The sequence below is a fragment of the Xiphias gladius genome, chromosome 14 (assembly GCF_016859285.1).
Source record: "Xiphias gladius isolate SHS-SW01 ecotype Sanya breed wild chromosome 14, ASM1685928v1, whole genome shotgun sequence".
In the NCBI taxonomy this organism is placed as follows: Eukaryota; Metazoa; Chordata; class Actinopteri; order Istiophoriformes; family Xiphiidae; genus Xiphias; species Xiphias gladius.
The window spans coordinates 3,261,756-3,275,949 of NC_053413.1; the positions used below are offsets into that span (position 1 = coordinate 3,261,756).

A 14,194-nucleotide genomic window follows, 5' to 3' on the forward strand; every position below is an offset into this window, starting at 1 on the left:
GACACTCTATTTTTTCCCAAAAGTGAATCCTGAGAACCATCAGTAAATATCTGCAACGAACAACCACTCATTTAATATACATGTTGATTAACAGTTTCGAATGAGAAGTTGGAATCTTTATTATCTGTAATCAATAATAATCAAGCAATAATAAATCCACGAAAGGCTCTAAGAGGAGCTAGAAGGGAACAGGAGACCACACAAATCTTTAAATTAATATCTCTCACAGGATGTTTAATACAACTAAAAAAACTTAATTTTCCCTCTCTTCTAGCAAATTACCAGTATTCATCTAAAAGACACTTGGCTGAGAAGCAGTGCTTAAAATGACTTAATTTGAACCAGTAATGTTAACCCAATTTAATCCTCCTGATCCTTAATGTGGACTCTCCCATTTCCACCAGAAGAGCAGGGGTGGGAGTTGTTCTAAAAGGTCCGCTACACACTCAAATTGCCTTAGCCTGAATCCGGTCAAGTTTACTGAGGACAGATTGAGCTGCGGATCTAAACAAAGCACAACCATAATCCAACACAGATCTATCATGCTTGATATAGCATAAGCAAAGTATCTCACTCTGCTCCCCAATCACTACCGAAGTAGACCCCTAAGAGAGAGTTATTAGTAAAGGTTCACAAAATAAAGCACATCATAACGAAAATGAACTTCCTGTATTTGTCTGTTTTGTCTAACTTTACACAGTCAATGTGCATGTGTATTTTTTTTATAGTGAGGGGGATGCTTCCCAACTCCCTCACAGTGGTCCATTTAAATCCACAGATAATAGAGAAGATATGCTTTTCTGCTGCAACCTGTTGTGGCTGTTGCTGGTGGTGGAAAACCCTGTTTGCATTCAGCTGACGTTGGCGTGACCAATTTGCCCTTTGATGCACCTAACATTTGATTTGGAAACCACATCCTGCGTGTAGTTTGTTTCCTCTTCGACATTTTCATCTTACATCAGCACTGACGCAGATAACCGCTAGCTAGTTTAGAGATTTTGCAGCATTTGACGTTGGATCAGCAGCTTGTGCTGTGTGACAACGCACCACAGTGGACGCGCTCTAAATTACACACTATGGTTCAAATGCTATGATTACAATATATTTTTATTGTAATGTTAAAAAAAAAAAATCAAAAGTTACATACGAATGCAAGTCTTAATGTGTGGCTACATTTTCTAGACCTTCCATAAATTTAGTTTTGAGATTTTAAGGGGTCCTAGCTGTGCATTTAGGGGGTGTGAGAACTGCTGTATTTCATACACTGTTTAATAAACTGTATTTTGGACAATGCTGGAAATGTTTCAAAATTCCTGCATTTAATTTAGTGTTGAAACGATTAGGTGAAAAATCATTAAAGTCATTTGCTCTGCAAAAATACCAAACGCTCTCTGCTTTCAGCTTCACCAGTGTGAAGATTTGCTGCTTTTCTATGTTTTGATCATAGGAAATTGAAGATAACCTTAATTGGCTTATATGATCATATGTCAAGCTTGGGATGGTTAATTAGTCTCATCAGGTTGAGTTGTTTTGATTTTGCGAACACTAGCCATTACAATTTTGATATAACGTTAGGTGTTAACATTATATCCATGGAGTCTAATGTTAGCTAGCATACTTATTCCAAGGTCCACTTATATAACGTTACTGATGTTAGGGCTCTGGGAATGCTCTTTAACGTTACTAACATTACCATTTTGCCAACAGTTATAATCTAAGATGAGCTCTTCCGCTTAGCCCCTTATGTTTCAATTTTTATTATACTAAGTTAAAATTAGCAAGGCTAATACTATTATAACACCAGCATAATTAAACAATTTGTTTTTGGATTTCTTCTGGAACATTAGACTAAGACAATGGTGTAGATAATTAGCTAACAGCTAAAATGCTTGTTACAGTAGCCTATTTATGTTGCTTGAGCAGGGAAAATGCTAAGCTCACTGAAAACGACTGAAGCTGAGCTGAAATTAACAGTTTTTCTTTTAGTTGTAGTGGTTGTGAAATCAGTTTATAAACGTCACATATAAACCCTGTCTTTTAATTGACCAAACAGCAGTCATTCACAAATGATGTCAATAAACAGCAAGTGGCTCTCAGTTGATGGATTTTTCACAGTCAGATTGGAGACTGTGTCACCACTTTCAAATTCCCCTCTTACCCACTGTAGTGCTTTTGTTATTATTTCTGGACCTGTGCTTTTTCACAATCTTCAGTTGTAACATTCTGGAAGTTCCTCCAGCAACAAATGCTTCGCAAAAAAAGCTCTGTTGCAGACAAAAGACAGTTTTCTATTAAGTCTCCCAAAGAACTAAACATGCTGAAACATCAGTATGCTCCAGAACATACCAGCAGCCCCCATTAACCCAGCCCCTAGTCTACACTATGACCTTGTTTAGTTTCTATAGCACATACCCCAAGGGGATGTTGTTTTTCCTTCTCTGTGCACTGATCTGTTTCACAGATCCAACAATTGGTTTTTCTAATGAGGCATGGTGGATGGGGGGTATAACAACACACCTGCATGTAGGGTTTCCAATGATGACTTTCAGCAGCAGAAGGGGAAAAAAGATCATATATGGATCATGAGATCTTTGATTGTTGACTCTTTGACTTCAGTCCAATACACAGTCCTTTCTTAAATCAATTATTATTACCAGAGTTACACTGGAAGAAGAAAAACAGCATTGTGTTAATAGTCATTCTACTGCACAGAAACCGCACTGATGCAGAATTTTGATTCAGATAATATAATCTTAATTGTGGAGAATGAAAAAGATCTGAAGAATATGTTTAATATTGTGGTTGGATGATGCAGGAAGTGGAGACTAGTGGTAAACCAGGATAAAACATAATTAGGTCATTTGAGGCAGCAGTTATTTCCAAGAAGTGCAGTTACTTTTAATCTTGGTTCAACCATTCTGTCATATACTCAGCAAGATAACTATTAAGGCTTTATTTTGGGTTTTTCTTCTTCATTTTGAGCATCTGACTGATGGGTGGGGGATGAATGTTTTTAGGCAATTCAGCAGGGATCAGTGCTGAGCAAGGTCAAAGTATGTCAGGATCTGGGATTCCATAAACAACTGTATAAGCCTTGTATTGTCAGATGATGTTTCTAGCATTTAGATACACAACATTAAAATCAGTTACCGGTTTTGATGTTTTGGCTGAACAGTATTTGGCGAAAATTAGTGCAGGCAAGGTGTCACTTTCAGTCTCATATCTGCTATGAAAAGTGGGAGGTTCGAGATGTGTTCTGCCCCATTCTGTATCATTAGTATATAGAGCAGCGAAGTTCACATTAGGAGGAGCATGGGTCAACAAAACATGACATTCCTACAGGAGACCATTGTTTATTTCCCATGTGAAACAGATCAGTGTTGTTTCATTAATTTCACAACATTATATTTCTACCAGAACTGCTTCATGCATACTGTATTTATATTTTTATATCCCAAACAGCTGAAATAAGTAATAACTAAGCCAGCTTGTGTGATATATTGACTTGCTGTGTATAATATACTGATCTTTAAATTCATGCATGCTTTATGAGAAAGCCTGGTCATTGTTATTGAATTAACCAAGTTTTGAAAATAATCCACTGCACTATGTGTTGCTCTGTATGCCGTATCTGCCACAGACAACAGTCTCCTAAACCGCCTTTTTCCTTTCACTAATCCATTTGTGTGCCTTTGGTGGCTGCTTCAAAAATCGTCCGGAGACACAACAAACAGAAGCTGGTTTATGTTGTCCTGTGAGGGAAACAGTCAGCTCTGCAAAACAAAGCACAAATGTTCATTTTATGCAGTTTCTTTTCTTGCTGTTTTAGGTGAAAAAGCTCAGATAAACCGTCTGTACACTACCTGCCCAGCACCAAACAGCAGAAAAAGATAGTGGCTAGTACGTGAATGTAGTGCAGCATTTAGCAGCTAAAAAGCCAGATATTTTTTTAGGAGTTAATGGAGACCAAACCAGAAAAAAAGTTGTGAATATTAGACTTCTTATGGAGGTGATATGGCAATTATGTCAACGTTATATTTTAAGCTTGTTCCACTGCCCCCAAGTAGCCAAAAAAAAAAACCCAAAAAAAATTCTGCCTCAAGAAAGCAGCAGTAATCAAGTCATTTCCAAAGCTAGAACCCAACAAGTTTGATTCAAGACCACTTTCAAGAGGGTTTGAGGGTCAACATCAAGTCTGAAACAAGAGCTAAGTAAGTAAGAGACTAAGCTCATGTTGGCTAATAAAAAGGAAGTCTTTCTAAATGCAAAAGTAATGCTAACAGAGATCTGTTAAAGCGGGGAAAAAAAGCAGATGTAGATCTATCTCCGCATTCAATGCAGAGAAGTTTAAGGATCCTTTAAAAATTTCAGAGCTCTGATCCAGTAAATCAGGGCTATTTGTAGCTTTTCTCACTTGCTCAAATGTCTGTTTTCTTCAGGTCCAATAGATTAGTTTTACTGGTTCCCTTCTGACTGATTCGTTCCCACCTACAATAGGCTGTTTTGGATGTGGTTTCAGCTGAGGCAGCTTCTCTAATGTTCTAATGCTTCAAGTAGCTGGTGATACTTGCAGAGAATTAAAGCCATATTTTTTTTTCAAATAAGGGTTTTATTTTTTATAGATCTGGCCACCATTATGATTGGCTATCTTAGTGTACTTCTCACCAACTTTATTACTTTGACCTGGGGGCATTGTAACTCATGCTTTAAGTCCAGGTTTTAACGATTTCATCTTAATCACTTATGTGAAATTAACATTAACAAGCTGCTATTCAAACTGTCTGTTGTCAGTCTCAACTACATTTTGCAGAGCTGATTCTGATTCAGCCTAGATTGTCCTCCCATAAAAAAATTACCCCATAAGAAGCTTATTACAACATATAGTTGCATTTTATTGTGAAGCCACATTGAGCAGTCATGTGAGACAGCATCAATCTTTTCAGCAGATGCCCCAAAACAGCATGTTTACATTCAAGTGAAAAAAGCCCTGTACCCATGACATGGCTGTAGCAAGTATGATGGGAACAAGGAGGAAGTCTGGTGACAAATTTATAGAGCAAGAGTCCATGTATGGATAGGTCGACAAAACACTGGATTTTAACACAAGAGACCTCTGTTTGTTTCCCATTTTAAACCAATAGTCAACATCATTTCTTTTAACAATGACCACGATTGTTCTGTAACCTTACCCACATGTTAACGTAACAATGAGGGTCCTCTAATCTTAAAAAAGGACTTATTTTTACCCAAATAATGATCTTTCCCTAAACGTAACCAGGTCGTTTTTGGGCTTAAACCTAACCAAACCTTTACTATAGCAATGTAATCATAAAAGGGTTAGTTAATTATTGTTCAACTGTGATTTTTAATGGTTTATACTGTAGGTGGCATATCTCATTCCACCAAAAGGCACTAATTGAAGAAAAGCTCCAATGAGTCATATCACAGGGTACAGACAAATTACCTATATATGGTGGTTTAGGTTAAGGGACTTGTTGGACCTAAAGTACTTGCCAGAGTTGTGGCTTTTTTTTTCTCAATTGCTGTCCCAACCATTCTGAATCATGATACACAGTGAACTGTTTTTAAAAAAAAAAAAAAGTAAAACACAGTATATATCAGGTTGCAAAATAAAATGAATACAAATGAAAAAGTTCAATATATCACTATATCATCATTATCTTAATACTGCCTGCCTACCATTGGAAACAATGTCACAAACAACACAGCAGAAGCTCCTAAAAGCAGAAATATCTTTGCTTTTTGATTGTCCAACATCTACATAAATGTTACAACCAAATTTAGAATGGCCTCTACAAGAGAATGTTTTAGGGAAGTAGGTATCTGTGTGGACACAGCATGAACACAAGGATTGGTATTTCACTGTTATGTCATAACTGAAAGAATTAAAGTCATTAAAAATATGAGAAGTTGCTGCATCCTACAACAACATCCCCTTGCATTTCCTCTAGGGTTGTATATTACTGTAATAAAGTGAGTGAGTGCATTGGCAGATAAGTAAACACAGAGGACTTTAGAGAGCAGTCCAGGACAGAAATGTGAGCCTAATCATTGTTGTGTGCCTATATGAGGAATTGTGAGATTTGAGGAAGCAGCAGGGCTTCCTCTTCTCGTTATCTTCAAAGCTGCTTGTGCTCAGTTTTGGCAGTTTTCATTTCTAACATGCAGACTCCAAATGAGAACAGAGCAAATTACCCTGGATCTGACCTGGGAGTGTCCATCAGGATACCCTAAACTGTGATCCATCAGTTTTTTGATTTGTCTACTGAAATAAAATACATGATAGAACAGCTGGATTCGGGAGAGTTCATTTTAAAGCAGAGATTGTTGCCAGAAATTGTTAGCAAACACACTTTCCTGTTGTGAAGTCTCAGCCTTCCAAAACAGCTTGAGAAAACTGAGAGCACTGGTTGAACTTAAGACATGCAAATAAAGAGAATGAGACTGGGCAGAATATATTACAGAGGTATAAATGTTTTTTTTTCAACTAATCAATCACCTCTTTCTCTTTGTGTCTTGCAGTTATGGCAGCATTATACATGAGCCAGAGGCGCCACAAAGAGAAGGAAACTCTGATGACATCAAAAGAAGACATTCGTGATAATGTCATTCACTATGACGATGAGGGTGGCGGCGAGGCGGACACTCATGCCTTTGACATGGGCACTCTGCGCAACACACACTCACAGCACACCAGCACTCACAGCAGCATCTCCAAGAAGGAAAAAAACGGCTACGGTGACGGGGTTCTAATGCATCTCAGCAGTCGCTGCGATGATATCAGGTCACCTGACATTCATCGTCAAACAGCCAATGTTATTGTCGCTGTGAACAACAACGCCCCACTCTCTTCCCGTAGCAGATTGACTGAGGGTGATGCTGAAATGATCAGGGAGTTCATCGAACACCGGCTGCAGGAGAGCCAGAAGGGATGTGCCGCTCCACCCTATGATTCTCTAGCAACCTATGCCTATGAGGGTGATGGCTCTGTGGCTGGCTCGCTCAGCTCCATTGAGGAGTCATGGGTAATTGACAATTCAGGGGATTTTAGCTCCCTTGGTGACTGGGGACAGCAGTTCAAAACACTGGCTAGCATCCTGGACAGACAGCCGCCTACTCTGTCTAAGGAGAGCTGAGAGGAAATTGAACAGCAGAAAGTCATTGGGCACCATGTGGGAATTAGGTTACTTTTTTAGACACGTTTTTTTTACTGTGACAGGTACTGGTTAGAATGATGAGAGGACCTTACAGAAAGCCGTCCATGTGAGGTAGAGTTGTGGGCCAGGTAAATAGAGAGCAGAGAATCTAGCTACAGGTGCATGTAAAGGTAAACTTGATAGCTCCTCAAAGTGCCTGAGGTACTATATGTTTACATGTATTTTATTTCATGTTACTTAATAAAAATATCTTCAACTGAAGTTTTGATTTCGATATCAAGTCCTAAGTTTCTTCAAATCATTTCCCAGCAGTGATTCAACCAGGAAATGACACGTTGTTTTCGTAGCTTTGCTAGGGGCACTCAGGGTGGCAATATCTGTTGATCACTCGGTCAGTTGGCAAGTCCACCACTTTAGTCCAGAGTATAATATCTAAAGAAATATTAGACACATTTAGAGACTGATTTAGCTGAATTTTTCTTAGATGAGGTTTGATATTAGATATTTATTTAATTTTTTATACACTTATTTTTTTGTGAACCATTCTTTTATACACTTTATTTGCTTGGTAGCTGCTTTGAATGTCAAGGGAATATTTTGAAATGGGAACCAGCGAACAAAGCAAGACAAAAGAGAATAACAGATTCACAATAGAAATTAAAACAGAGTTCAAAATATCTGAATTTGACTCTGAGTCATCAGTCTGGGAAATTACTTCAGTTTGAGGGAGTCTGTAGGAATGATCAGCTCTTCTGTCAGATATTTATTGGTTTCCCAGACAGAATTAACATAATTGCTAAAAAAAAAAAAAGGTATTCCAGTCCATGCACGAAGCATAGCACAAATTGTCAACATTATCGCTGTCCACATACCATGAAATGATAAAAGTGACAGGTATAACTCCTCTCCACCAACTTTAACAAGATCCAGGGGTAGTGGAGGGCTCACACTGTCTGAGGGGCAGGTGCAAAAAAATATAAAGGGAACCTTAGATACACTCAATGGGGTCCCATCAGCAGAGAACAACGATGCATGTTTGATAAAAAGACCAATGCCAGCTATAACGCCAGAGATGAGCCAGTCAGTGGTGGAGAGCTGAGCAGACGCAAATAATGTGATATCTGCAAAGTAAAAATATCTCTTCTTAATCTTCATGAATGTGTACATTTCTATTTGTTATGCATGGCCTATAATGAGTGTGTAGCTTAACAACTTCAATTACTAAGGAAAAGCAAGCTTTTTTTTTTAATAGTTCCCAGAAATAAACCATAAGCTCCAGATCTCTTCATAGAGCTCTAATTTGTCATTGTTATTAGTAATACCAAATTTTAAAATTCAAATTAAAAAGGGAGTAAGATTGAATTTGTCATTTATACTAGCAGATGACATTTCTTTGGTATTTTTATGAACTTCACCAGACCGCCCCAGAGACACTGTTTCTATTTTTATGCATTTTAAAAACAGGTGCCATCGTTTGTGTCCACACAGTCTTGTCTGAACACATTTGGCTTTCATAGCCCATTGAACATTAAAGATATAAAAAGTAAATTTGGTGTTACTTTCCAGTTGTCAGATGTATTAGAAAAAGTTTTGTTTATCTTTGGACAATCTTTGTCAAAAAAATGTGTGGCTTCAATAGCCCATTGAACACCTGCAGTATAAAAAGTAAAAAAAGCCCCGATTTTTAAGTTTTGCAATTGCAGATAATACAGGCTCTGATTTGGTGTTACTTACTGCTACTACAATTCCCAGATGAATAAGAAAAGCTTTTAGCCTTACTGTTGAATGCAGCACACTAAAGACTGGGATAGAGATAAAAACTGTACATTCAATTGTCCCATGTTGAGGTACTGTATGATGATGCAAAATTCCCTGCATTTACAACCTGCTGTGTGTCACTGTTGAATGGTGTTTGGTATGTCAGGAAACATAACTAGTACATAATGAAATGAATTATTTTTTGCTGCAGCATTTCAAGAGAGAGGAACTCTGTCCAGTTTTTTTGGCAAGTTTCTGAAATCAGTATACTTTATATTATAATAGAACTTTATTCTTTTAGTAACACAAAATGTGCACATAAAGATGGATACAGATGGATACATATGGAATACGGGGGTAATTGGCCATTTCTTGGTAAATTATAGTTGCCTTGGCAACAGAGACGATCCTTGAATGTTTGTTTTTTTCATGATTCAACTCAAAACTCTAGACATAAATGATCTTTCTCTTCATGTGTATACCAAAATTTATCAAATAAAGGCTTATACTGAAATAATGGCTGAGTCTCAAATAATATCTGTAGCCAGACCAAATGAAGGCCAGTCATTAACAAAGGCCAGTAAAAGAACAGTGAGGTGAGGGGACTTACATGTGCTGTTTTATTAAATTCAGTATGATGTACATTTTCACAGGACTAATTCAATCAGTACAACAACAGAGTCATGTCATACTCCCCACTCTGCTGAGCTACTGTCCTCACTTCCTAATTTTTTCCACTTGCTTCCTCTTTGCTGTTTTCTGAAAATAGTTATGTTACTGTCAGTGACTTAACTATCCTGTGCTGATATTTAACATTAAAAGCCTACTAACAGCTCAAAGGCCATAATCTCTCCGGATCCCTATGGGCTTTTAATTTGGCATATTTCAGGGAGTGTGGAGGTCATTGCTGGTACGTCATCAACAATCAAAAAACAGCAGAATAGCCTGAAAACAGGAATAAGAAAACTCAGACCACTTGATTAGATTAAATTAGTGTTGTAGAAATGCACATTATTCAGACTTTAGCAAGGCCAGAGGCAAACAAGTGTTGTAAGGGAAACAGTGGAAACTAGGAATTAAGGCCTTTTTCTAATATAAGCTTGTTCCAAATAAAGGGTTGGATCTCTCTGCTGTTAAGGTAACTGAGAAGATGTGATAATTCAGTTTTAATAGTAGAAGGATGATAGCCAGCAACTCTGCATTATGTGCTTCTCCATGGTTTGTCAACACCGTATATTCTCTCTTGAATGGTCAACAAGTTAAACCAATGAAAGTTTGGAAAAATGTTAAACTTTGCTGTATTGCATCACAGTCTGTTTTTTTCACAATCACTTTTTTCACCTCCTATGAGTTAGCACGGATCTTGAAAGGAGCGCAGAGCATCATTTTGCAGGCTTGCCACAAACACACATTTAATTGGAAATGAATAGAGGCAATATAAATATGCTTATCACTTACCCATTAAACTTGAGCTCATTTGATTTTATGGCTGAAACACCTCTGCTTAACTTCCTGATAATGATTTTTGTGTCCTGTCAGAACTCATACAGGGTTGCAGTGATTCACAACAGTCAACAAAAGGCCTGATGTAAATTCAATTTTATTTATATAGCACCAAATCATAACAGAATTTATCTCTGGGCACTTTTCATCACAACTTCAATTACTTCAATTATATACATTTCATTTCTGCAAATTGAGGAAATGACCTCCATCCACTGCCTTTTTAAGAGTTGCACAGTCATGTCATCGGGGACATAGGTGGTTGCCAAGGATGCAAAATTTCAGGGGGTGCTAAAAGAGTGGAATTGTTCATCACTCAGCCCAGATCCGGGACACAACTGACTGCAAATGCTAGATTGGAACAGCCATAGGGACGCTTCAGTTATTATTAGCTCATTTTATTTCATAATGAAAAGGTCCAAGACTTCAGGTGTGCAAGGATGAAAACGGAGAAAAGAGGAGGAGGAAAAGAAAGCCCAATATAGAGGTATGTCTCCTTATGATTAACATTCAAATGCCGTTTTGTGTGTGGATGTTACTTTAGTAGTAGCTAGCTAGCTAAGTAGCAATAAATCAAATGCCAGATAATGATGCTTAAATAGCTGCTGGACTCAGATACAGATTGAAGGATATGAATCTGAGTGGGAAGTCAGCAGTGGTGGAAGAAGTATTTACAACCTTTACTTAAGAAATAGTACTAGTACAACAATGTAAAAATACTCCATTACAAGTAAAAGTGCTGAATGAAAAATTCCACTTAAGTAAAAGTACATAAGTTTTAGCAGCAAAATGTGGTTCAAATATTGAAGTAAAAGTACTGGTTTGGTCCCTCTGATGATATATGATATATATGATATATATATATATATGACATCATTAGATTATTAACACTGTGTAGCAGTGTGTTACTGTTGTAGCTGCTGGAGGTAGAGCTAGTTTGAACTACTTTATATACAGTATCATATATACCGACACAAGGTAAATCTGAGGAGTAGTGAATGAATTAATGGGAGAGGGAAGAAGAAAAAAAATGATATATTATACATTATATAAACAAACTGATGCACTGCATTCCCAAAGAGCTCTACTTTGGTTTTATCTGTCCATAGAACATTATCCCAGAAAGACTGTGGCTCATCTATGAAAGTTTTTGCAAACATTAGTCCTGATTTTTTGTGCCACTCTTTCAATAGTGGCGTCCGCCTTGACCTTTGTCCATGGAGCCCTACTTGGTTTAGTGTGTGGTGAATGGTACGGGCTGAAACCACCACTGCAGATCACTCCAGGTCAGCCAGAAGCTCTTTAGATGTCTTGCGGGGTGTTTTTTTCACAATTCACATCAACCTTCAGTGCAAACTTCTCTCACTGATTTTCTTCTTAGCACCTGGAAGCGTCTTAACAGTTTTATGACTGTGCAACGTCTTGATAACATTACAAACTGTTGGGATTTCAAGATCTTTGGTGATTGCCTTGTAGCCTTTGGAAATGTTATGTTTTTGCTAATAGCATTTCTGATGCTCTCAGACAGCTCTCTTGTCTTGCCACTTTGAAAAAGAAAATGGAAACAATCGGCCCTTTTTTATGCAGTAAATCCATCATTCATTGGTTAATTCAGGGCATGTGAACACTGAAAATTGAGCACATGTGAGTTTTATTAGTTTTTTTATTTTGTTTGAGGAACTAATTTTTTACATTCATCAAAAGGGTGCCAACAACTGTGTCAAGCGTACATTTTTTTTCTGTATTAATTTCAGTATTTGAAAGCATTTTTGCTTTTGTTGTTGTGGTTCAGTTACTATTTTATTAAATAGTCTTGTTACACAAAATTGGTTAATTTGCATTTATTTTTTATAGATATTCTAAATTCAGTACTCAAAATTCAGGGGTGACAATAATTTTAACCAGGACTGTGTAATGTTTGTGTATGTGTTTCTCACAACTCAGCACCCACTTTATTTTTACTTTAGGTTTGACTTTAGTTTGTGTGCTTAGCAATGAGAGAGTATTAATGTTTATTCCTTTTGTTCTATTCTGTTCCACTGTACACAGGAAGCCCATGGAAAAAGTTCCATACACTGTTTCTCACTAAATACATTTATATACTACTCATTCGTTTTGCCAAATAAGTTTTGGAGGAAATGTATTTTCGGCTTGGATAATGTTTAGTGACAACCATTTTTGTATAATCCAGCAAATGTGACATTATGGTACTAGTTATAGTGAGGTAGTCAGGGTGAATGGCTGGAGTTTGAGTTCATGTCCTGCATCTTAACTGTTTTAGATTTAGGCTACTAAGCAGTGGCTTAAGGTTAGAAAAGGATCAGGGGTTTGGTTAAATAAATGTATGATGTATCATCCAACCACATTTAAAAACAAAAATGTTCAGAACGACCATACTTGAAGGTGTGGCAAAAGGCCTGAAGTCATTGAGAGGGGTGAAATGTAAGAATTGCTCATATGGGGATGACTGCAAACACTTCTGGACAGTCTTTCCTCAAAGACATTCATACTGTTGCACTGTTGCTGGTGTTGGCAATGAAGGAAGGGCAAGCCCCTTAACCCTTGGCTTTTTTAATATTCAACCAGGACCACTGGATTTCCCTAAATGTAACCATGCACTTTAAATTACCTAAACATAACCTTAAAAATACTAATCATGCTTTAGCTGTCAGGAGCAGATATCATAGAAAAACAAATGAAATCTATTGCCAGTGTAAATTTTGGCGATACGTTGAATGTTAACTTTTCCACACTATGTTCATAAAATTATATATTTGTGTAACATTAAAAGGCAGACGCTATTTGCACCCAGATCTCCGTAACCAACAAAGTTCTCCTGGACAACTTCAATGAGTCATATGGGAGAAGTTATGGCAGAAAGGCTTTCTAACACGTGCTTAACATTGTAAAAGGGTAGTTCTGTTGCCTAAACCTAGCCAAGCTGTGTCAACTAAGTCTAAAAATAAGAAAATATCAACATTTGATTTCATATGGGAGTCAAACAACAGTCTCCCAGGTAAAAGCCATGTGCTTGACTTCCTAAAGTCTTTCTGCTAGAATGCAGCGTTTAATAAGTGCTTCCCAGCGTATGCCGCTTATTAACCGGCGCATTGCAACAATTCGCACTGTCCTGTACGCCATTTTTTAACAAAACATGACTGTTATAGGTGACACTTAGGGAGCCATAGGGAAGTAAATAGCCGAATAGCTGCTGTGTGACTAGTCTCACCCGAGTGCAAATGCAAAATGTGTTTACTCTTGCAAACTAGTTGTATATGAAAGTAGATTTGTATGACACAGGTTGAAATACTAAATGTTGCATCTAAATACAGAGAAAACCACAAGTAGTACTACTGCTCTATGCTTATGATATTAAGGTTAACAAAATGAAGAACTGCAATTCATACAATGACATTTAAAGAACAGGAACAAACAGCACTGCAGTAATAATGCAACATAGATGCCTTTTTTTTGCTGGATATAGACTGCTGTGAGTAGACAGCTGGCTTGCGGTTGCCTCTTATTTAAATTAAATCTAGTTTTTTCCCCAGAAATAGCCAGTTTGTCCTCCACTTTCTTGCACTAATTGTCCAGCTTCTAGTCTTTGCCGCTGTCATTTATCTAAAAACTGTGAAAAGCCTGTCGGGAGGATTCATTTGTGATCAAAGAATGTATGAAACTTCCACTGGGGCCTAGACGTTACTCTGAGGCAAATAAAAACACTTAAACACTTGGGACACCATTTTGTTTGTCCC

At 37.5% G+C, this 14,194-nt stretch overlaps 1 protein-coding gene across 3 annotated transcripts in view; it reads left to right on the plus strand.

Annotated features, from left to right (window-relative positions):
- LOC120798873 (cadherin-12-like) overlaps positions 1-7,236 on the plus strand; it is an 87,677-nt gene extending 80,441 nt beyond the window's left edge. Inside the window, exons 12-13 of one of the 3 annotated variants that reach the window (XM_040143657.1) lie at positions 6,544-6,805; positions 6,881-7,236. In XM_040143657.1, the coding sequence (XP_039999591.1) occupies positions 6,544-6,805; positions 6,881-7,157 (539 nt within the window). In that variant the 3' untranslated portion in view covers positions 7,158-7,236. Of the gene's footprint in view, positions 1-6,543 lie in introns of all 3 variants that reach the window. The other 2 variants (XM_040143658.1, XM_040143656.1) reach the window with 2 other exon arrangements.
- Positions 7,237-14,194: the final 6,958 nt, after the last annotated feature.